This window comes from Patagioenas fasciata, chromosome 1, assembly GCF_037038585.1.
Source record: "Patagioenas fasciata isolate bPatFas1 chromosome 1, bPatFas1.hap1, whole genome shotgun sequence".
NCBI lineage: Eukaryota > Metazoa > Chordata > Aves > Columbiformes > Columbidae > Patagioenas > Patagioenas fasciata.
Genome location: NC_092520.1, coordinates 56,725,904 through 56,750,409, shown reverse-complemented (window position 1 = coordinate 56,750,409; position 24,506 = coordinate 56,725,904). Strand labels below are relative to the sequence as shown.

At 41.8% G+C, this 24,506-nt stretch overlaps 1 protein-coding gene across 1 annotated transcript; it reads left to right on the top strand.

The window, feature by feature from the left end:
• The first annotated feature begins 13,036 nt into the window (after nt 1-13,036).
• Nucleotides 13,037-24,334, top strand: LOC139827715 (solute carrier family 15 member 1-like). Its single transcript, XM_071807425.1, has 7 exons — nt 13,037-13,102; nt 17,916-18,000; nt 18,096-18,237; nt 20,738-20,857; nt 21,052-21,151; nt 21,461-21,551; nt 24,117-24,334. The coding sequence occupies exons 1-7, from the start codon at nt 13,037-13,039 to the stop codon at nt 24,332-24,334; spliced, it is 822 nt and encodes a 273-aa protein (XP_071663526.1).
• Nucleotides 24,335-24,506: the final 172 nt, after the last annotated feature.

Here is a 24,506-nt window from a genome sequence, read left to right as displayed (position 1 = left end):
TGGGAACAGCTAAAGACTTAAACCTTTCTTTTCCTCTTTCTTGGCTGACATTGTTCTTGCTCAAGTTGCATGTATCTGACTGGGGGTCTACTGGAAACTAAGCTACTCTAAATTAATAAGTATGTGAAAAAAATCTACAGGATACTTTGTTGTCCTCTTCAAATCTAAGAGTCATTTATCTAGGTATTGTGCTCCTGGAGTTCACAAATCTTTCATTTTGGCTTTTTTTTTCTACTTTACCAAGTTGCCAGTCACTCTATGTATGATTAAATTACATTAGAGTTATTGGTCAAACAGTTAAATATTAAGAATCACAGAATAGTTTTGGTTGGAAAGGACCTTCAAAGGTCATCTAGTCCAACCCCCTGCAATGAGCAGGGGCATCTGCAACTAGATCAGGCTGCTCAGAGTCCCGTCCAGCCTGGCCTGGAATGTCTCCAGGGATGGGGCATCTACCACCTCTCCAGGCAACCTGGGACAGTGTCACCACCCTCACTGTAAAAAATTTATTCCTTCCTTCCTAGTTTAAATCTACTTTGTTTAGTTTAAAACCATTACCCCATGTCCTATTGCAACAGGCCCTGCTAAAAAGTCTCTCTGCGTCTTTCTAACAGGCCCCTTTTAAGTACTGAAAGGCCACAATAAGGTCTCCCTGAAGCCTTCTCCAGGCTGAACAACCCCAACTCTCTCAGCCTGTCCTCACAGCAGAGCTGCTCCAGCCCTCTGATCATTTTGTGGCCTCCTCTGGCCCCTCTCCAACAGGTCCGTGTCTTTCCTGTGCTGAGGGCTCCAGAGCTGGACACAGGACTCCAGGTGGGGCCTCACCAGAGCAGAGCAGAGGGGCAGAGTCACCTCCCTCGACCTGCTGGCCATTTGATAGAAAGCACTTAAAACTGACCTGAGTCAGCCTCCTGAATCTACTTGTCTCATTTGTGTATTTTAATTAATTTTGATTCTTTTCAATTAAGACATTAATATACATCAGCTTGACTCTATCCTTATCCAATTGTGTCACTATATGTAAATCAAGACGAACAGATTTCCCTCTTTTCCTAGCAGAATGTGTTACACTGCCATTGAAGCTTACAAATTCTTGCCCCGAGACTCCACTAAATTGTCCTTTCCCTTGTCATTTGCAAAGTATGGAATTTACATGTACAGTTGTCATCAGAACTCTTTTTCAGATCCTGTATTTAACAATAATTGATAAATATTTTATTTAGAATACTTATTGGTGATATAAGAGAGGAAAATCTTGGGTTAACTTACAGTGTCATACTGCCTTCCTGAAGTCCTGATTCTTAAGAATCTCTTCACTATGAGAACTGAGCCACAAAATCTTAAAAATTGATGTATTTTATCATCTCTACTCCTGTCTGTCTTGATAACTAAATATGTCCAACTGCTGTAACAAAAAAATAATTAAAAAAAAAGCAAGCACCTCTTTATCCCAAATGACGTTAAAAAACAATTTGTATGATTCCAACTTCACCCTGATACAAAATGCAGCAACACCTGTTAGGAGGAGGTGGCAATGGTTTCATAATGCATGGCTGCATTGCAAAACAGCAGAGGTGAAAAATACATGTTGGATCACGAGAAGGGCAAAGCTAATTCAGATGCAGTGTATCTCTTCTGCTGGGACTAACCTTTCTGCCTCACTTTTGTGTCAGTTTTCAGGTGTTTGACTGCTGAGATACTCTTGATGCTCAGTTCTGCCTGTGCCACGGCTTCCTTTAGATGAGGTCTCCCTTTAGGGAAACTGCTCACTGGTCTTTCTCCTCACTACTCCATCTGCAAGGCCCAGCCTCTGAACACTCCTCTTTGGCTGTTTTCAGTACTATTTGGGTTCAATGGCCTTGTTCTGGTGGAAAAAAGAATTGTTGTCCTCCATGCAAATTTAGCCAAAGACCTTCATTATGTTCAGCTCTTCTTTCATAGCATGTGTCAGCAGTGTTCATGCTGAGAAAATAGTCACAGAATCATAGAATATCTCAAGCTGGAAGGAACCCATAAGAATCATGCAGTCCAACTCTCTGCTCCTCTCATGTCTATCTAAAACTATATGACTAAGAGCATTGTCCAGGTGCTCGTAGTACTCTGACAGGCTTTGTGCCATGACCACTTCCCTGAGGACCCTGTTCCAGTGACCAACTACCGTCTTAGTGAAGAACCTTTTCCTAATGTCTAATCTAAACTTCCCCTGACACGGGTTCATTCAATTTCCTCGTGTCCTGTTGCTGGTCCCCAGAAAAAGGAGATCATCACCTGTCCCTTAGTCGTAGCATCAGACAGAACATCTTTTTGACCATAATTTCTCTGATGTGGTTTAGCTCATCATGTTTAAGATGACCCAGATGTAAAATTTTAGAACCGTGCACGTGTACTATAATGCTGTCCTAAATCTCTTGTCAATCCATCACTACCAGGGTTGACTTGCACTAGAGATCTGTCTTCCTCTTCGTTAGTGACCCCATGTAACAAGGTGGGGTGTCACTGAGGATCTGTGGTGGGGCAGCATATGTCTCTGTACAAGCTTTCTGAAGATACTGGGGTTTTTTTTGTAGCAGACAACGTTTGCCCTCTGAAAAATCTATGGTCTTAGCTGAGTGCAACCAGGCATCTTTTCTGGAAGGTTTTGCAGGGCTCCAGAGAAGCCACTCAAGGGTTACTGGTTGGAGAATTTTACGTGTCGAGCAGATACCCAGCATCAACTGTTCCTGAGGGAACCATAAAGGAAAGTTCAGGGTGAATATTAACAAAACCAGCTATAGCAGAGAGGCCTCATTAGAAGTTTGGGTTATCTGATAACAGAAAGAAGAGGAAGTTGTTTTAGTAGGACACAAAACCGGGATCTGCTCTTTGTCTCCAGGAACTGCAAGTGAATGGATGTGGGAGCAAGAGGGTGATACCCTGTTCTTTGACCATGTTTTCTCATCCACTTTTACAAACTGTTCTCAAAAAGATAATAAAATCCATCTTCTTCAATGGGATGATGACTGTATCTGTGGATATTCCTTGTTGGGACATGCAAATAAGTATTAGAGAGGTTGTAATAAGTAAGTAACCTGATTTTATCAAAAAGGAGATGACAAAATACAAACCTATTTGATGTATCCACCATAATGAAATGGCCATTCCTGTTTCTTACGGAGAGGATGCAGACAAACCTTTTCTACTTGGACAGACTTGATTTTTTTTACTGAAACCAAAGGACAGGTGTTACCGTAGCAGCTAGCAGGACTTGGTGAAGAAGGCATTTCTGATCAATATTACATTCATAAAAAGGAAGTTAATAATGTACTAGAAACTGGTATTAATAACCAAATATAACCATATAGAAGTTTAACTTATGAATTTAACTTAAAAGTATGTAAGCTTAACTCCAGTATTGAAACAGATAAAAGTGGGCTTAGTTCTAGTACTTGCGTCATCTGAAGCATCTGCAGTTCTGGAGGAATAAACTCGTATTAACTTCTCATACACAAACTGATTCTCAACCGCTCCAGTTCAAATGATTTGTGTAACTTATGCTACACTTGTTCTCTGGAAGATGATTTTATAGCCTGTTACTAAAATGTTCAAGTGTATTAAGGCTTTCTGTAACAGTGAGCCCTTCTATTGTAGGCTACTTTTTCTTTTCTTTTCTTTTTTAGAGTTTCTACCTATAATAGCTAGGAGTGTTTCAAAGAGCTTTGCTCTCAACCAGCTATAATTGCTTGTTTATGTAAGAGAGCACTATGTTGCAGGCTAATCTGTTCCGCATCAGTTTCCAAACAAATGAAAAAATAAAGCCATTTATTCTGCTTGCATGCCCTTTCCAGTTATATTGGAAATTGCAGGGATACATTGCTCTGCATGGGTTTTGCATCATGAGGGACTGTTTCCGCCATAGAAAGTGTTTCTTGTGTATATAGCGTACCTGTTGCATAGGTTGAGCAATTTGAAATCTTTTAAAAGAAAGATTTTTCAAGTAGCATGTGTATGGGACCACAAGACTTACAATGCGTTAACTCCATGATCTCATTATAATACGACAGACAATTTTGAATGCGAAGGTATCATCATATTCTATAGTGTTTTTAGGGAAACTGATTAATATCTACAAATGTTTGTAATGATAACATTTTTATAGACAGAAAAACACAGGAAGTTTAGATTATTCACTGAAGTGTCAGTGGGTCAACAGCAAAGAAAGAAGTTAAACTGGGAATTCTGAATCCCTGTTTTCAACCCATTAGGCCCGTTACCCTCTGATTAATAACAGCTCTTTCTGTAAAACTCATTTATAAAACTTTGCAATAGAAAAATAACTATAAACTCTACAAACTTTGATAGTTAAGAGAGCAGTGCAAATTAAGTATTGGTTAATATATTAGGCAAGATACAACCTTCAATTTGAGACCATATAATTTTTAAACAATTTTGGTTTTTGTATAGCTAACTGCAGGTGTTTGAGTAACTTACAAATTCTCCTGAAACTTCAGCTATATCTTCAAATGTCTTTTTTAGCACTGGCAAATCAGAATTCTCAAAATGTGACATCTGTGACAACAAAACGTATTAGGTACTGCTGCCATGGTTACATTTGGTGTTTACACTTCGTTTAATTGGACATTTCTTCCATCACAAGACGGTAAATGGATTATAAGTGGTAGAACTCAATTTACTCTTCAGTATTGTATTTATCAGTGTTTTTTTAAACAACTTATAAACATAACACACAGGATTTGTGATTCTTACCTTTTCTACACGTAACAGGCATGCTTACCAGAAGAACTGGAGACTGTAGGAGCTCAATCATATGTTATACCCTTAATTTTTCTTCCCATCGCAACCTTACCTCAATGACAGGATTTCAGCAGGAGGCTGAGAAATGGCAATTTGGTTCCCAGTGTCGTGAGAGAAGGATGGAGCAGAGACAAAGCGGAAGGTAAAATGTCCTACTGGAGGTAAAGGACCTGTCTCCATGCTTTACCGCTCTTTAAAACAATAGTTCAGATGTAGATATCAAAGTTGCTTTCTGTCTAGAGCTGCTAAAAAGCGAGTCTTTTTGTTCACTCTTTGCAGGATAGCTTCCAGTACTGAAATTTCAGGCAATTTCATTACAGAATTAAAATCTCTGTATTACAGACGCTACTCCTTTGTTGAGGACAGTGCTGGAAGACCATAGACAATTGTTTTCATGAGTAGATTGTCCATTTTCTTTCATTTGATTGCTGGGATCTCCAGGAGCTGCTTCTGACAAGGGGAATATGTTTCAGTGCATATGAATAATGCATAATTAAAAGAGAGAAGTGGCTGGGTGTATTCCAACAACAAGGATATTCAGAGCAAGAAAAAGTCCTACCGTTTTGAGTAGCTCTTGTTAAGGTCACAGGCTTTGGTTTTGGCCTGACCTGAAAATAGTCTAGATGCCCTGTGTTCCTACAGGATGCATTTGACCAGATTTCTAAAGTGAAATACAGCAATTTATGGTGAATTCACAGCAGAGTAGCAAGACAAACTAATCCATTGAAATTTAACTAAATACTAAATTCTGATAGATGCTGCTGCTAAAGTTTTCATTTAAATCTGAGTGAGATACATTAGGGCTATGAGTAATGGAAGGAAAGAAGCTGTGTATCCTCTGGTGAAGATATGATGTTTGTGTAAGCTTCCAGAAAATTATATTATCTTGTCTGATTACTTAAATTCAAAATACGTTATTTCCACTGCAGATGTTGATGTCATCTTAAGTCATGTATGTTTTTGTATAACAGCACTCCCTCCCACCCCAAGAATAATGTACAATGTCACAGGACATTTGGCTTTGGAAGTGTGAGCATCCACATTTACAAGAAGACTTATTTGAAGGTAAGAAAAGAAAAAAAAAAAGAGGGGAAAAAAAGGCATGCATCACTTGTAAACAGTAATTTAAGCATCTCAAATGAAAAACACACTTAATCTCCTCAATACTGGGTCACTCTAACTCCAGACTTTTACATGTGCTTGATTCAAAGCACAGATTGGTCAAGAGATGACACTTGTACTTGTGTTGTCCAGTCAACAATATGATTCATTTTTGTAGGGCTGGTTGTGTAAGCTGACAAGATAATCCAGCCAGCCCTAGAAGCTCCTGCACTGCTGATGCTCTGATGTGCTGTCCTTAAGAAACATGTCAAGTACAGTTTGTCTGAAAATATACTAGTGATGAAACTTCAAAAGATACAATGCAATGAAAACCAAAAAAAAATAAATTAACTTGATTATCAGGTCTCATAACACGAATCTGAAGCTTCAGAAGCAGGATATCAATAAAGACAAAGAAAACAAGCTCTTGAATCAGAGAATCATAGAATAGTTTGGGTTGGAAGGGATCTTCAAAGGTCATCTAGTCCAACCCCCTGCAACGAGCAACTAGGTCAGGTTGCTCAGAGCCCTGCCATAGAAGACGTGGTTGAGTGCTTTCAGCATACTTTGAGCAATGTTCGACAAACTTGCATTGTATTAGATGGGAGGGGTGATGCTGTGTGTCAGGCAAATTCAAACCCATCCTGATGAAAGGTAGAGATACACAATTCAGAATTTTAAAAAGTTTCGCTACCCAATGAAAGACTTGAATCCTAGCTGAGTGCAGGATACTTATACCTTTGTCATCATATTTTTTTCTTAAATACGGTTACATGCTTCAAAGGTACCTGTTTCTCTGTAGTAGAGAGGAATACATAAAGGCTTTGAATCAGGCACTCTTGTGTTTTGCCCTGCTTCCCTTAGCAGCTGCCCTTAATACTTGTGCTTACACTCCTATTTGTCCACCCCACTTACCTGCTGGGAGTGCCCTCGTTTGGCAGATGAGACTCTCCTGGCCTCAGAGACAGATTGCACAAGGTCTGCCAGTAACTTGGCATCAAAACCGGGATTACTGTGTGCATTTCTGCTCTCCCAGTCTCACGCCTCATGTGTTTCACAGCACACGATATGTGCTCTCTTTACTTATTGCCTGTGCGGTACAAAGGTTAAGGCTGAAGGGTGGACCCATAAAGGTATTTCAAGGCTGGAAGGGATGGTATCATCTCCAAGTAAGTCCAAACACAAGATTTTCGACACCTCCTTGCACTTGTGAGCTAATGCTGGTTTCCATACAGACCCGTAGTGCCAGAATGGATGTTCTCTATTAAATCCAGGCTTTGCACAAAACACCATCCCATCAGATTCCTCGAGGGAAAAACTGTGGAGGAATAAAGCATCAAAGATGTTGTCATGATGGATATGAAGAGGAAGTGGACAAGGGGTGAATCCTGGCTCAGTGGGGACACCCCTTGCTCCTCATGGTGGATTGCTTCTACTTTTGACAGCTGCCTGCGTGAGGCTTCTTTTCCTTACATGCGATCCACCCTGTACTCTACTCACCAATAAAAATACAAGTGACTGTAACTGGCTCTGCAGAGAAGACAATGTTATCAAACAAAGGAAAGGAACTGGAAGTAGAACACTGTATGAGTTATTGACCTCAAGCTATGTTTTCAGCAAAAATAAAATAAACACCTTTTGGCAGAAATGACTTTACAATGTTTTGTGTGCCATTAACTCATTAGGTCTACATCTGCTATGTTAACTTTGCATGTTGCCACAGGCACTGCTAGTGAGCCAAAGGTTTTTGGTGTCAATCTGGGGCAACCCCAGGTAGATAAAGTTTACATAGTTACTTGATTTATGTACAGGTCTCAGCTCCAGTTCCTGCTCCCTTGTTTCACCCTCCACCCACATGTTTGGCGTGTGTACAGACAGGCCTGCTAGAGAAGCCAAGTCCCTTGTGGGCCACAGAGGATGAACTCTTCCTTTTTCTGGGCAGGAATACCTGCCAAATGCTGCTGAGCTGGGCTGCCAGGCTGGGGCGGTAGAAAACTTCTTTCTCTGCACATGCCAAGTCTAGTTTACCAAGCTTCTGAAGTAGCAAGTCCTTAGGTTTTGGGGCCAAAGCTGAACATTACATGGAAATTAAGTGACCATCTCAAATACCAAGCCTAGTGTCAACTGTGGAAGTGCCCAGCACCTGGCAGCTCTATGGCTCGTGGTTGAAGGCAGCTGAATTGCTGCAGACCCATTCTGAGAGAGCCCTGGTGCACGCCCTCCCTGCAGCCCCCATCTCCTCTAGACCGTCCCACCAATAATTTGCTCTACTAGCAAACCCTGTCTTCAAGACACAAAGTGAGACAGAGTGCTATGAGAAAGGTCACAGCAAACATATTCTGCTTTCTTTGTTATCTGCATGTTCATGGGTTTAGTGGGATACCTCAGTTACATACATGTGGAACACTTTTGTACGCACCAGCTGATTTATTATCACCTTTTTCCTCAGATTCTCTATCTGGAAGGTGGGGATAAACTTTTCTTGGAAGGATGTGTTATCTTGGGAGGAGTAGTTATTGAGAAGTGAGTAGTGTTAGCGTTTGGCTACTACCATCATGAAAGCCAAATAGATTGAGGTTGTAGAGCCAAATCCATTAGTTTTTGTTCATAATGAAATTAATGTGCTACCTAAATCAGTTTTCAGCATCTCACTCAATACTGGCTATGCAGCAATGAGCTGCGCACCATCGCCATTTCTTTATGTTTATTATCATTTTCCCAATCTAAAATAGTGAGTTAAAAACATCTATTAAGATTTATAAAATTCACATATTCTAAAAAATTTGTAATTTGCCTTCATTTGCTCTAAGATTTTTCAATCTTAATTCAGGTTGTTAGTCCTTAAATAATGAATAGTTGTTATCAATTATTCCATATTATGGATTAACCCCAGCAGCTTCTCTGAAGCAATCATGTTTTTCCTACCTATGAGACACAAAGAAACAATCTTACGGACTTCTCTACAGCCTTTAACCGAGTGATATTCTGTGGCATTTAACTAATGACAGAGTAAGGTACCTATCAATTATAATAAAATTTCCACCCATAAAGCCCAACAGTTGGTGTTAGGATCTGGTCTCGGAATAATGTGTCATTTTAACCTGCATAGAAGTCACATACCGTACTTTCTAATTACCAGCTGTGGCTTATACTTGATTATTCAAAGTTACGTAGCCCAAGTTTTCTATTATACCTTGCAAATGCACTCCCGTGAGTTCAGAGCTTTGTATTATAGAAGAAAGCAGAATTATATCTTCACCTTTGTTCGCTAAATATTTAACAGCCCTGTTGTGCCCCGAGCATTCCTAGAATGTGAGCCTCACCAGGAAACTCAGATCCTCTGACAATTTCAGTCCCTCTAACTGGTACAACCGCAAAATAGCTTCGCAGGGGTCAACCTCATAGCATCAGTTTCCTAAATGAAAGCAGAATCCAGTCCATCTCAGAAGTAGCTGTGAAGCAATCGTGTGGACCTCTATCTCTCTTTGTGGGGCAAATTAAATCTAGCCCATTTATCTCAAATGGCTGAGAAAACAGGGAGTTTTCCATAATTTCTGCTTCCCACTTGTATGTCTCTTTCTAGGAAGAAAGAGCAAATGCCTACTCTTTGTTTCCACAAAATGCATGGGTGTATATAACAAACTGAAATTCCCATTCACCACCATTTTTTTATGCAAGGGCAAGAGATCAAATCTTCAAGGAAAAAATGATGCCTTTATTTTATACTTTAACAGCTCAAAAATGGTAGTAGTATCCCAATCATTTCTGCATGTGAATGAGCTATCAGTGATTTCAACATCTGTCACTGCTTTACAGACAGCTTGTTTTGCTGGAGTAACTGTAACAAATGCAATGTTCCCTGTGCTGTGTGGCCAGATATATTTTCATATATATATATATTTATGTAAAAAATAGAGAAGTGATCTATGACCAGCATCAGCTGCAGCAGTGAAACATACCCAGCAAGATTTGTGTTTATTACAAGAGTACGTGCTATAAATATAGCTATAACCACCCACTTGTTCTTTACCTTAAGCATTTATTCATAAAATTTTAACAGCCAATATTATGAGTAACTGATAAGAGAGTAGTGCTCCTTTGAGCAGATTATCCCCATGTAGATACAGTTTGAGAAATCTGGTTTCAGCCGTAGCTCTGAATCACAGGTTGGAGCAGCCTTCTTTAGCACCTGAAGTGCTGACTATAGATATTCCGCATTGCAATATATTGCAACGCTTGTTTGATTTGTACCTTAGAAGAGCTGAACCTGTTCAGCAGCCAGGTAATTATGAAGAGCACGCTGTAGGAGATGCCATTGGATTGATTGCATGAACTGGAGACCAGTGTTAACACAACATCAACAAGAAGAGTTTCATGCTTCTTTCAGAAATTTCTCTCTTTTTTTGGCAGTGTCTAACTAGTATTTTTCTGTTTCCACATTCTGAGTACATTCAAGTCTTATTGTGCAGCTTATCTAATCGGCTTTTCTTGTTGGCCTTGCGCTCTGGCAATTCTCATGCTGAACATCTCAACCATCTGTTCCACAAATACAGTTGACTAAGGTGCATGCATGAAATGTCCATCAGGTTATACTGATCAGGATTCTCCCAGCTTTCCTTGTAGTTTGGCAGCACACAAAGCACGCAGGACAGTCATCTGCTGCAGACAGACCAAAGTGTTGAGCAAACTAGGCTACAGAAAAACAGACTCACCAAATGGTTTGGGATGGAAAGGGCCATTAAAGATCTGCAAGTCCAACCCCCTACAATGGGCAGAGACATCTTTTACTAGATCAAGTTCCTCAAAGACTCATCCAGTCTGGTCTTGGACACTTCCAGTGGTGGGGCAACTTCTGAGAAGCACCAGTTGGTGTGAGCTGCAGGTGAGTCATGGTTAGAAACTGAGTGCCAGCAAGCAAACTTGTGTTTTCTCTCACATTTGGCAGCAGCAGTCAGAAGAAACTCCATCTCCCTGGCTGAAAAGGAGTGGACAAGGCATAAAGCTGCTGTCCATGCAGCATGTAGTCTGCTTGCTCACTTACTAAGTTTCCCATCCACAATCTGACACCAAAGGGAAAGTGTGTGGCCTTGGTACTTCGCAGCAGAGAGTGACACTCTTTATGCAGAAGCCAGAGGGGGAGAGGGCGACGGGACCGGCTGTTAAACTCGCCCCGGTGCGTTGCACGGCCCGACACCGGCAGGTCAAGGGCGGGTGAGCCCAGCAATAGCTCCCCCGGCGATAAACTCCCCCTCCACCCCCTTCCCCTCGCTCCCCTCCCCGTCACCTGCGCTGCCCTGGCCGGCGGCACCGCCCCGGAGCAGCCGGAGCCGGGCGGGGCCCCCGGAGCCGTCCTTAAAGCCCGGCCGCCCCCGGTATCCTCTCTCCCGCCCTCCCCGAGTCTCCTGCGAAGACTCTGCCGGCAGTATGGGTAGGTGCTCCGGGGGTGGGGTGGGACAGGACGGGACACGGGGGTCGCCCCCCAGCCCGGCCCGAGGGGGATGGCGGGGCTGCTGGAGGGATGCTCCCGGGATGCTGCTTCTAGGCTGGGCACTGGGGGGAGGCTCAGGTCGGTTTCCTCCGACCCGGATGTCCATGCTGGGCTGTGAGCAGCCCACGGAGAACTGATAGCGTGGATGGGGACCCCAGGGCTGGCTTTGCTGCTGAGTGCGGGTCTGAGGACAACTTTGGGTGGCTTCTGGTCCTCTGGGCCACCCCTAGCTACTGCTTTATCACCAGCCTGCTGCCTCTGGGGCAGCTCTTCCTCCAGCACTGCCATTACTATGTCCAAACTTGTATGAACCTGCATTGAAACCCTAGTAAAAGGCAAGTGATGTTAGTGCCTTTTGAACCCCTAACTGGTAAGGTTCATCTTAAAACTTTTAAGGTGCCTGGAGTTTGCAGTCCTAGCAAAAGTTAAATGTAGTGCTTCTTATAACTGTTCATGCTTTTTTCAGAAGAGCGTTTGCTTAGGGTTGACCTAACCAGTGTTTTTAAATGCACAGAAACACAGTTGGATGATTCAAATAAGGGCAGAGGCCCTTTAGCTAGTTAATTTTGAAGATGCTTTTCCTGGCTGAACTGGAACGTGGAGTAGTAAATGCACAAATGTTTTTCTGCGGTGTAGCTCTCCCTTGTGCTTTGCTGGATCCTCAGTCCTGCAGTGTCTGAGCATGTTGTTGTGTCTCTCCTTGCAAGCAGTTCCTGAGCTTGGGAAACTTTGTCCCATGTGCAGAGGAACAGGAGGAGACTCAAAAAATGAGAGAATTTGGCTGCAGGTTTAGCAGGCAAACCTGCACTTTGGGGACTGGCAGTGACAGTGATGAGAAGGCAGAGGTTGGCAGTGCCCTGCCCAGAGGAGCACCAGGGTCATGCTGGTTTGGGTAGCCATCTGGAAAAATGGTGGTGACTCTGAGGAGAAGGGAAACCACATGCCCATGTAATATCAGGTTTACTGCATTATAGATTTGCTTTGATGGTTTCTGTGTCAGTGTCAAGAGCAAGGTGTGAAGCAGGGACTCCTGGAATCTCTTGTCCTGTCAGCACCAGCATCCTTTTGTGGGTGATGTAAGGCTGCTGCAAGAAGCAGAGGCAACAGCCTTGGCTGTGCCGTGAGTCAGATGGCAGGAGAGCAGGCTTGCTCTGGGGCCAGGAACATCCTATGTGTCTCTACAGTTCTGTACAGATTTGGCTTAGCCACGAACGTGAAGCATTTCAACCAGGTCAAGTTGCTGTGATGGCTGCATGGAGCCATCTTGTGCTCCCATCTTGTGACGTGGACCAGGGGCTGCAGCATCTCTGTGAATGCAGAGAACCGTACTGGTGAGAGCTGCTGGGAAAGGGGTCGGAGCCATAACGCTGCCCTTAACCCTGTCTGCAAGTGTGGGAAGGATGGGGTGACCCACCAATAAATGACTATTTAGATTCAGTTCTCAAGCCAAGAATGAGCTGGCTTCTCTCTTTACCCCGTTTACAAATAATTTAGTATCTTAAGGGAATACAAAGTGCATAACTGTTTAGAGCTTTATTTTGAAAAATGTGAAGCTCTTCAGTATTCTGTGGTAAAAATGAGCAGTTCTGCGGGTCATTCTTTGTGAGGAGATAATAAGAGGTACTGAGGATTGCTCAAAAGTGGGACTGCTCCAGCATGCCGCTAGCAAACCCAAGATTTATTACTGAAATTAATGCAAAATGCTGCGTGCTCTGCGCTTTGGTAGGTCTAACTCTGAAGCTGCCTGACAGTGGAGTTCCTCAGACACTTTAGGTGCCTCTAAGATGTTGGCTTAAATACCATCAGTAGTTTAAAGATAACTATTTAAAAGGAGAATAGAGGGCAAAAGTCAAAATGGTTGAGAAATCAATGTAATCTCTTAAACATTGAAGTCAGTCTATGCTGTCTGGGGAAAAAATGCCTCTGCAGTGTCCTCTGTGTAGGGTTTCTTCAAGAGGTGATACTTCTACACTCTGGAAAGGAGAGAGACAGACATAAGTGAAGAGAGGAGGAGAAAAACACCACCAACCAACTACAGGTTTCTTGGTTTGGTTTGTTGGGTTTTTTTGGTTGTTGTTTTGTTTTGTTCTGATATTTTTATTTTATTTTATTTTCCCCAAGGCTTAACTAACAGACAGGAGTGAGCTGCTCAAACTGATATTCCCTGTGTCATGAAAAACTGGCAGTATGAGGCATGTCTGCTGGAAAGGCCAGCAAGTGGAAATAATCAATGAGTTGTTATAAAGATAGTCTCTATTGCTAATGCCTTGGTATTTCTGCTCACATGAGTTGTGCAAGGGAAATTACCAGCAACTTTAATGACTGGGGTATCTGCATGTGCCCTGAAATCGGTGTGTTAGCGCTTTCTGGATGTTACTTGGTTTTTAGAAGAATATATTCTTGAATGACCTACATAATACTACTTCTGTCTGTATTGTGAAGGTAGCTGTTCATGGCACTGAAAAATCAGGTTAACTTGTTTTAATCATTTTTGCAAGTGGCTTTATTTAGTATTGTCAGACACCATAGTGTTGCTGTCAGCTCTCTTCATCTGTTGTGAACTATGGACTAAATAATGGTATTGGCAAACATTTTTCTTATAGAGATCTATTATAGGCACATTTCGTTTGCAAGCAGGGATTTCAAAGTTCACATCTTGTACTTGGTCTTATCTTAATGATAATGAACTTGCTCATGTGGTTTTTATGGGAAATGCTGACATCCACTATGTGGGCACAGGACCTTTATCTGCAACGATGCAAGCTCAGCCTTTGAGCCTGTCCACTGAGCCAAGCAAGCCCTGCAGAACACTGCTTGGAGGGCTACCAGGAGTAGTGAACCTGCTGTGAGCACCTGGAAGTGACTTCAGGGCTGTGAGCAGACATCCGCTCTTGCTGACCTCAGGCAGACTCCTCCTGTGCTTCCAGGGCTCCCTAGGTTAATCTCCAGGTTATGGGAATGTCTGCTAACATGGATCACTCCATTGGGCCATGTAGTCAACCCTCATTAAGTCTGAGCTGTGGGAAGTTCGCCCTTTTTCAGGACCTGACATTCACCTCTGGCAAGGAATCTTGAGTCAATTCCTTACTCTTGACTTGCCTTTAAGGTAACATCCCTGAGAGTGAATTGAAACAGGATTCACCTTCTGTGGGTGGCAGAGTGGTCTGCCACCACCTTGAGTGATGTGTGGTGAGCAGTCACAGTAGGATGGGATGCTTTGTCTTATCAGTCCTTTTTGATTTTTCCCTGGGAGTGTGAGTCTATGCATAGTCTGAAAAACAAAGGGATATAAAGTGAAGTTTATCCTAATCACCTTCTTGTACCATGAGAAGTCCCATTTAACAAATAGAAAATATACTAATCCTGAACAATACTGTGTTTGTGTGTAATGATTTGTTTCGAGCTGAATTTTTCTGATGTCTTCCAGGGGTTTTAAAGGAATGTTGCTTAGTAGTTTCCACTAACTTGTGTTTTGTTTTTTCCTTCTGCAGCTCCAAAAAGTAAGGGCAAGTCGGTAAGTATTGTTTTCTCTTATAAAATTTGCTATACTGATATACATTGTTCTGGTAACTTTAGCAGTGCACAAAAAAAAATCATCCTATAAACACACTTTACAAGTATAAGATAATGAGTTATTGGCCAACACATGCAAAGCAGCCTGGTAGCTTATTAAATCCCAGGTAGTGTTAGTGTGCTCACCACCCAGATGATGTATCTGAAGAGCCTTTGCTGACTGAGCAGACATGGGTAGGGAGAAGGGTCCCTGGAGTCCATCCTCCGAGTGGCTGAGTTGTCACCATCCACCAGCTCTTCCTTAGGAGTGTCCTAACTTTCGGTGCCAGTTCTTCCTCTTGAATCTTTAAACTGTTAATGACACCTGTCTCAGCAACCCTATCTCTGCCTTTGCTTTTCTTATCTCATGAGGTTTTACTCAGCAAACTTTCCCCAGAGGTTTCTCACAGCTCAGTGGCTTCCTCAGGGGTCAAAGTCACAGAAAGCTGTGTAGTGTGATGGTATCAGACCTGCGCTTGGCATCCCTGGGGCCGGTTACAGAGAGCATCATGAAACATAACCTTCAGGTTACCTCTTCAGTGGTGGATCCAGTGCTTTGTAGCCTTATAGGGATCACAACAGATGTTTCAGTAGATGTGTATGCATGCATGTGTATAATGCACCAGAGGTTTAAGAGGACAGTATAGTGCAAAACAACAGTATAGGCTGTATAGTTTCAAGGTGTAACTGTATATTCTCTTCTTGTTTGTATCATCTTGGAAAAATAGAAGGTCTGTTACCTTGGGAAAGACACTGCAGCTTTCTCCTGCATGCCTCGGTTCATGCTGAGCCATGACTGTGACATGAACCTCTCCATCAGCTCAGGGGCAGCTGTTAAAAACCCACTTGTGGTGGCTGTGCTCGTATGTGAATGTATGACATCTCTGCTGGGCACGTAGGTGCTAGTGGCTTAAATCAAACACAGCCTCTGTGGAAGTTTGTTACCTCCCCAGATCAGGGCATGACACTGCTTAAGCAATAAGCTGTCAGGCAGCGTGTCAGCGCAAAATGCTGGGGAGGGAGGTTTGAGAACCCCAAGGACAAAAGGGTTTTAATGAGGTTTTGTGACCTTCTGGAAAGGACGGGTCCTGCCAGGACTGTACTGTTCCTTTTCTCTCTGCAGGCAGGCCAGACACGGGGAAGGCCATCTCCTGATGCAGATGGGGACATCCTCTCCTCTCCAGCAGGTTATACCAAGTAACACTGACAGAAAACAGCTGTGCAGTGTGGCTTCCTGATTTAGGGCCTGACCCAAGGACTGCTGAAATCAAAACCTTTTGGGTGTATCTATGGGTGCTGAGCCAAACCTTCACAGTGTGCTTCCCCATCCACCTCTGCAGGATCGCAAGTGTTTGTGTGTCTTATTGATAGACAGGGCTGGGTGGCATTTGTTATGAATTCTAGTCTGATAAAAAGCTGTGTCCAAGGTGGAACTAGTCACGTAGAGCTCCTGCTGCCTTCAGCTGAGAGTAGTAGGCACCTTCAAGCGACTTTTACCTAATTTGGGGATCCATGTGGATGGAGACACCTCTTTCTGCACATGGAGGATGTGATAAATCAAGTGACAAGCTTCTATTTATGCCTCTAGTTTCTGTTGCTCTAAAGCTAGATGACTCCCACCTGGTGCCTGCCTCTGCTGAAGTCAGGTTCTTTCAGTGAAGCCTGCTTATCAAACCATGGTGACATGCACACTATATACCTGGTTCAGCTGATAACAAAGATCAATGCTGTTCAGGCTGCTTGCACATGTGCGTGCCCAAGTTGGACTAAGTTTGCAATACTCCCACCACTCTTATTTCAATTTCTCTTGTGGTATTCACAAAAAGATTGTAACACACAAGTCTCAAAGTATTGCATTGTTCATTAAGGCTTTCTCCAGAGTTTTTGCTGAAGATACGGGCTGTCTAATTTACTCATGTCAAGCAGAAGTTTCCCACATAAAGTTTCTTTCCTTTTGATCTGCAGAGTTACCTTTTTTGCTGTTTCAAATGAAATACAGATTGGTTTGATTTGTCAACCTTCACAATGTAAAGACAACCAATGCCATTTTTTCTTTTCCATGCTTAAGTTTCATAACTTAAGTTTCATAATTTAGGTATGTTCTGAGGCTTATAAAAAAAAATGTGTTTTTGCAACTTGCAGAATTCCATAAAAAGGTAAAAAGGGAGAATTATGTTCAACTTGAATTCCTAGTAATATAAGTAGAAATTATATAATGTATTCATCCACTAGGAAAACTAGGTGATCAGAAATTAATTTTCCAATTCTATCAATTATGCCAGATTTGTACCTGATTTGTGCTTTTTCTCTTTGTTGCAATGGCAAGACCCATGTCACAAGCTGTGTGATGGTGACTGTGGAGATACCTGTCACAGCAGGTGAAGGCTCAGTAAATCTGTCAATTAGTGCCGTGCCATGCCATTTTTAGGTTAGGAGAAAAGTCTGTTCATTCAGCAAGTCTGAAGAAATGAAGGATTCTTTATCAAGCAGGTTTTTTCTAAGAATAGGGAGATTCCCCAAGAGATTTGTTTGAATAAAATGTTTAAATGTTTGTCTTAATTGGAGGTATTTAAAAGTAGATCCAGCTTCTAGCTTTGGTGTGCTGGACTTTTTGTTGGCTTTGGGTTTGGTTTTTTTTCAAGAACATTGGCTTTTTGCATTTTTGGATACCAGTCAAGATAGCTCCAAGGGCTGGATGCTCAAGACTTCTAATGTGCATAGAATAATGACCAAAGGGCAAATATAACATTGCCAAAGTTCTGCAAAGGGCAGATGAGAAGCCTGTAGAGCTCTGGGGGCAAGAGGGTCAGGTGAGAATTGACTCTCAGTTCAAGTAAACCAGCATCATTCCCCAGAAGCTCCTGCAGCCTTCTAACCCCTGAGTACCTACCTGCTCCTGCTCAAGCTGCACGTTGCAGTGAGTGATGTTGGTCTGTGTTGCACAGCTCTGTCTGGGCTCACGCTGTTTGTCTTTTCCCTCCAGCTGAGCTGCTTTGGCTACCCCTTGAGCATTTTCTTCATCGTTGTCAATGAGTTCTGTGAGCGATTCTCCTACTATGGCATGCGAGGTATGTCCCATGTCCTGTATCTCCTCATGCTGACCATTACTTACCCAACTCTGACTTTTGGTTTGTAACTCGTCGTTTTGTTCTTCTTCCTACAGCGGTGCTCGTTTTGTATTTCAAGTATTTCCTGCAATGGAATGACAACTTGTCCACAGCCATCTACCACACGTTTGTTGCTCTGTGCTACTTGACACCGATCCTTGGAGCACTCATTGCAGACTCTTGGTTGGGAAAGTTTAAGTGAGTGCTTCCTCAGAAACCAACCCAAAAATCATAAAACCTCATCTGAGATCAGTGTTACTTAAACCATCTCCTAATACAGCAGCTCAGAACAACAGCTTCAGAGATAGTGTTGGATGTTCCAGGATTGTTTATGGTTTTTCTCCAAAGCTTGAGGTTTTAAGTGGTTTCACTCAGACCTGAAACTGCACTACAAGTTAACAAATGTTATGGTTCTGCTAATCAGTAAAGGGTAGTAGCTTGCTTTCAAAGCATGTTGCGTGTTTTTTCTCTCATCTGGACAAAATGTAAGCTAATGTAAGGAAAGTATTCATCAAGCTCTGAAAATAAAGATAAGGAGGGTTATAGTTGCATTGAATTGAATATTTACCTATTGCAAGTAGCAATGAAAGAGTGAAATACTGTCTTATTTGGTATTAACTGAGACTTACAATATATGCTAAGATATTCTGTCATTTCAGGATTGACTTGACAGCTCAGTGGGAGGTTTTACTGAGTTGCAAGTTGTGTTTGTTTGGTTGGTTTTGGTTTTTTTAATGATGAATTCTGGGCTTTTATCTGTGTGCTAGTTGCTCAGAAAAGTACTGCTGGATGAAGAGCTTTGAAATGTAACGAAATTATCACCAACAACCTGATCTCACTCTCCTTTGCTGAGGTTATGACTCTAATAGTGTTTACTTTGCCAGAAAAAAGCACCATAAAGATTTTATGGAGGGCTATGAGTCAGGAATGCCAGCTGACTTGTCAAAGGTCTCCTAGAGATTAGAGATGAAGCTGGTTGCGTGGTTGGTTGGCTGGAGGCTACACCATCTTCTTCCACTGCTTTGACAACCTCTGGGAGACCAGGGCTGCAACCACTGTCAAAACTGGAATTTTAAGCTTGACAAGAAAAAAACTAATGTGGTTTTGGAAAAGGAAAAAAAAAAAAGTGCTGGGTTTAATGTACAAATGCCATAAAATTCAGCAAGGTGCTATGAGGAAGGCTTAAACAATAATTAGTTTTTAAAAAATCTATTATAAGAGGAGGTTACTCAAGCACTGTTAAGCACTCTTACGGGGGAGTAATTACACAGTCCACGTATGTCGTGCAATGTCTGCCAAGGAGCAGGCTGGGACCTGCTCATGTATTTTCAGATGTGAAGTTCTTGGGGAAAACAGTACAGAAATCATGATTATTTTCTTAATCTCTGCAGTGCCAATTAAAAGTGTTGTCTCCACAACATGCTTATGAGCCTTGCAAATAAAAAGCAGGAGTTTCTATCCTGGTCAGCTCACGTTTAACCTCTAATGGAAACTTTCTCCCAAGTTGTTAAGCAGCTAAGGTAACTGCATGGAAGTGCTATTTAAAATAATAATAATAATAATAATTATTATTTTTTAAAATGTTATCTAATAAATAGCAGATTCACTGCTTCTCACCCTGCATAGCTTTTTACCCAGCTACAGGGAAGAACATTTTTAAGTCAGGAACACCTTGTTCTAAGGTGAGACGAACTTGGTCAATGGTCTGAGTGATGCTTTCTCTGTGCCTCTTATATCAGGGTGCTCCAAGCTTGCTGTGAGGACCTCTTGCCTTCCTCAGAGAGATCCAGGTTGTCCTAGGTCCCTGAGCCTCACCCTTCACTGGGTTTGGAACTGCTTCTACTGCAAAATTGAGTTTTAAATAATTTGACATCACTGCAACCTATTTCTCCTTTTCCACCAAACCAGAGGCCTGGGTCTGTGCCTATCAAATGGAGCCTCAACAAAAGAAGCAGAAGAGCATGGCTTAAACTATAGTCATGAACCTAAGTTCCAAAAAACTTAGAATGTTCTTCCATACAGGAAAGAAGAACTGGAACCTAAAGGCATGATATTTCTCACTCCACTCTGAGTTTTAAAGATGTTGCTGAACTTGCAACTGAGTTGTTTGCAACAGTGTTTCTGGGGGAGTTTGCATGTTTATTAATAAAATATATTTTCTTTTCCTCCTCCTTGCAGCTAAAATAGAAAAGAACATACAGAATATTTTAGTAACATTAAGGTCAGTGTAAACAGCATACTTCAGTATTGTAGGGTGGTCCATTTGAACTCTACCATATATCAAATATGATAATGGCATTCTCAAGTTGGGTAATAAAAACACAACCACTGAAGATATTTAAAATCTGCTGTGACCTGGTGATATCTACAGAATCCATTTCTCATCTTACCTTGCTTAATTAAAGGCTAGCTAAAATAATAATGATTAAAAAATAGAACAAAACCAAAACACACACAAAAAAACCCCACGAACAAACAAAACCCCCAACAGAATAGAAATACTGTGACACAGATATGTGGACGGATTTTTTTACAGTAGCTTGTGATAAGTTCAGTCTTTAATTTGTCTTATCTGTTAATCATACTTATTTACTAAGCATCTTTCATATGAGCAAAAGTTTGCATTATCTGTGTGTGTATGTATATGTGTGTAATTGTGATAACATATCTAAAAATGTATCTGCTCTGTTTATAACAGGACCATTGTCTACCTGTCCATTGTCTACACGATTGGGCAGGCAGTCTTGTCTGTGAGCTCCATAAATGACCTGACTGATCACAACCACGATGGCTCTCCTGATAGTATCTCAGTGCACGTGTGAGTTGCCTTCTAGATGGGTTTTTTTCTAGGTTGATGAGGAGTGGACAACTTATGTCTTAAATTTATGCTACTTGAATTTCAACTGTCTTGTAATCAGTTTCTTACATATGCTTTAAGTAAGGAAGTAAAGTGATTTTTCTTTCTCCTACCCCCCCCCCCCCTTTTTTTTTTGCTTTTCTGCTTTGACCCAGTGCTCTGTCCATGATTGGTTTGATCTTCATTGCATTTGGTACTGGTGGGATCAAACCCTGTGTGTCAGCATTTGGTGGAGATCAGTTTGAAGATGACCAGGTAACAATGTCTTACAGATTTTAAATCATACACATATTCTTACTAATGTTTGACTACTGTAATATTCTAATAATATACAGATTTTAAATCATACATATATTCTTACTAATGTTTGACTACTGTAATACTCTAATAATATACATATTTAGATGTGTGGGTTACTGAAGTGTTTCCTGAGCAGGTGAAGAAGGAGCTATAAGAGAACTTTTTGTCTTGAACGGTGCAAACAGAGCTGCTGATAGTTCAATCTGGGCTGATGATGTGGTTCTGGGTAAGCCTTTCTAAACATCTTTTTTGTTTTTACTGTAGGAAAAACAAAGAAGTAGATTCTTTTCCATCTTTTATTTGTCCATTAATGCTGGAAGTCTCCTGTCTACTATAATCACCCCAATTCTCAGAGGTAAGGCTGCACATTTCTTTATAAAATATTTAAGCATCAATAAAGGATGAGTGTTGGATCGCCATTCAGTTAGGTTTGCATTAACAGTTTGGCTCCCTCTGTTCTTTGACATCCTGTGGAGTTAGCTGGCAAATAGTTTTTTGTATGTCATCCAGGTTTTTGCAGGTCAAAACCAAGCCAATTTGAGGTCTGAATTGCCTTCAGATCCAGTACATCTGACCCTAAAGAAACACATTGAAGCCATCAACTTCTGTGCCTAACCCAGGTTTTAATTCCATGGAGACACAAATATGGCACCTCTTCTAATGCCTTTAAAACCATCACACAAGAAAGAGTTGTACTCTTTGGGAAGGAGAGGGGGGAAATAGCCCTGTAGTCTGAAAGTGGTGACTATTCTGGTGTGTCCATGCAAAGTACAGAAGCATCTGTGCACATGCAAATCCACGTGACAAAGGAGATTTTGTTTTTAGTTGTTAAAGGAGAAAGTTATTTTCTGCTTACAATGAATAGTGTGATCCTAAACAAAAAGCCAACAATTCACTGATCCATATGTGTATGGATTTTCATGGCAAGCTTACACAGACAGTGCTGCATGGATGTGCTTGGCGGGAATTGCAGAAAGGCTGTTTTTCTCAAAAGAAATAGAACAGCATGTGAGTTCTGGAATAACCTTAAAGCATTGAGCTGAAATTCTGGCTTTTGGACTTCTTGACTGTGTAGAAGCATTTTAGTTTTTTGCTTAATGCAAATTCTATCCTTTCCCAAAATGGAAGGAGATATGTCTAAGGCGCAACACGCATTTCACTTCCATGCTGACACAGGGTGAAAACTATGTTGGAAAAATGGACAAATTCAGCTGATGAAAGTGATACCACTACATCCTGTAAATATTTAATTAAAAGGCTAGTACAATTAAATCAAAACATTAATTAGCTGCAAGCTAATACATATATAAATATTTTTTTCCAAATCAAACTTTTTAATTCTCCTGTTACAAGAGGTATGGTGATAAAAAGTAATAATTTTGTTTAGTCTCTTACTTTTCTCTGTTAGTAGCTATGTTCACACTCTGAGCATCATTTCAGAATATGTGCATGAAGTTTATAAAGTGAAATCACTGACTACTATTGGGAGTTTTTAGCTTCCTAGCTTCTTTAACAAGCTGCACGTACGTTACTTACATCTTGGTTTATAAACTTGTCACACAACTTTTGTAATCTAATTAATTTTACACCAATAACATCCATTTGAGCATTCTAGCAGGATTCTTCTTTCCTCAGTGTAAAACTGAACGTAAATCTCATATAAAGAGAGACTGAGAGAGCTGGGACTGTTCAGCCTGGAGCAGAGAAGGCTCAGGGAGATCTCATCAATGTATATAAATACCTGAATGGAGCGTGCAAAGAAGATGGCACCAGGCTCTGCTCAGTGCCCAGGGACAGGACCAGAGGCAACGGGCACAAGCTGAAGCACAGCAGGTTCCCTCTGAACATCAGGGAATGCTTTCTCTGTAGGTGTGACCAACCACTGGCACAGGTTGCCCAGGGAGGTTGTATCTCCATCCTTGGAGATACTCAAAATCTGCCTGGACGTGGTCCTGGGCCAACTGGCTCTGGGTGGCCCTGCTTGAGCAGTGGCGTTGGTCCAGATGACCTCCAGAGGTGCCTTCCACCTCAACCATCCTGTGATTTTTATTTATTTTTTAATTTTTGAAAAAGACACAATTCCCCCTTTCAATAATGAAAAGTAAGTTGAATAAAGATCACCTGCTCTGTCAATAACTTTCAACAGATTTTTTTTTTTTTTCCTCTAGTCAACAATGAATGCAAACAACAGAAAAGTCATGTAAAATACTGGCAGCACTGACTGGGGCTTTTATCTAATGTTATTTTGTACTTCAGCTCAAGAGTGTGGCATTCACAGCAAACAGCGATGTTACCCACTAGCTTTTGGGGTTCCTGCTGCCCTCATGGCTGTCTCCTTGAGTAAGTGGAACTGTTTCTGTCTTGTTGCTTCAGTTACAGATGCCGTTAGATGATGATAATCTCAAATAATGAGGAAGAGGTAGAAATCTCCAGGTATCAACCTCTATCAACACCAGATTGTTTCTGCAATTTTTTACTTAAACTTTTTTCTTTTGGGGAGGGAGGGGGGGGGGGGGGTTTAACCTGAAGCACTTGTTTTTACAGAAGAGTCTGATTTACCAGTAGAGACTGGGGGTGGGGAGACACACAAACATACCATTGAATTCTGTAGATCATCTAACTTACTGTCTTTGTTTCTTGGACTACTGGAGTTTATAATTAAGATATTTTGAATGTAGTGTAAGAACTCCAAGAAAATGAGGGCTTTGGAAACTATCTATAGTCCAAGATAGCAAACTGTATAAGGTAATTGCCCCTGAAGAAGTGCCATACTGGTCTGTCAGGATTTCTCACACACCCCTACATTTTTACTAGCTGTGCTATGGGTCACTCCCTGAGCCTTTCTGCTGCACCACGACGACCAAGAAACTGGGGGGTGTCAGTATGTGCCACATACCCCTGTGGTTCTGGTTTCTCATAGTCCTGATCAGAAGCCTACCCAAGGTGGGCCTCCAGCTACTAGTGACCCATCTTATCCATACACCCAACCCAGAGGAGACGGTGGCTATGGGGTTTGCCTGTGTCTTGCCCTGCACGTGGGAGGGTGAGGCTGGGGAACGTGCCTGGGTGTGGAAGCTGAGGACACCTCGGCGAGTTCTGCAGTTCAGACAGAGTCTCACGTGTCCCTGCGTGATGTGAGCTGCAGCATCCTGGAATCCTGCAAAGGAGTCCATGAAGCAGATTTAATCTGGTACAGCAAGGCCAGAACTGAGGTTCTCAGTGGTCCTTGCTTGGACCATCCCTCAATTAAGTTAACGTCCTACTGAGGACTTAGCCTATGAATTTCCAGATCTAGTCCTTTGCTTTAAGT

Bases quoted from the DNA above. Each gene is read 5' to 3' on its own strand.
- LOC139827715 (XM_071807425.1), top strand. From the start codon at position 13,037: ATGCCGCTAGCAAACCCAAGATTTATTACTGAAATTAATGCAAAATGC. The intron at 13,103-17,915 runs GTAGGTCTAACT...TTTTCCCTCCAG, and splicing joins GCTGCGTGCTCTGCGCTTTG to CTGAGCTGCTTTGGCTACCC. The intron at 20,858-21,051 runs GTGAGTTGCCTT...GCTTTGACCCAG, and splicing joins GATAGTATCTCAGTGCACGT to TGCTCTGTCCATGATTGGTT.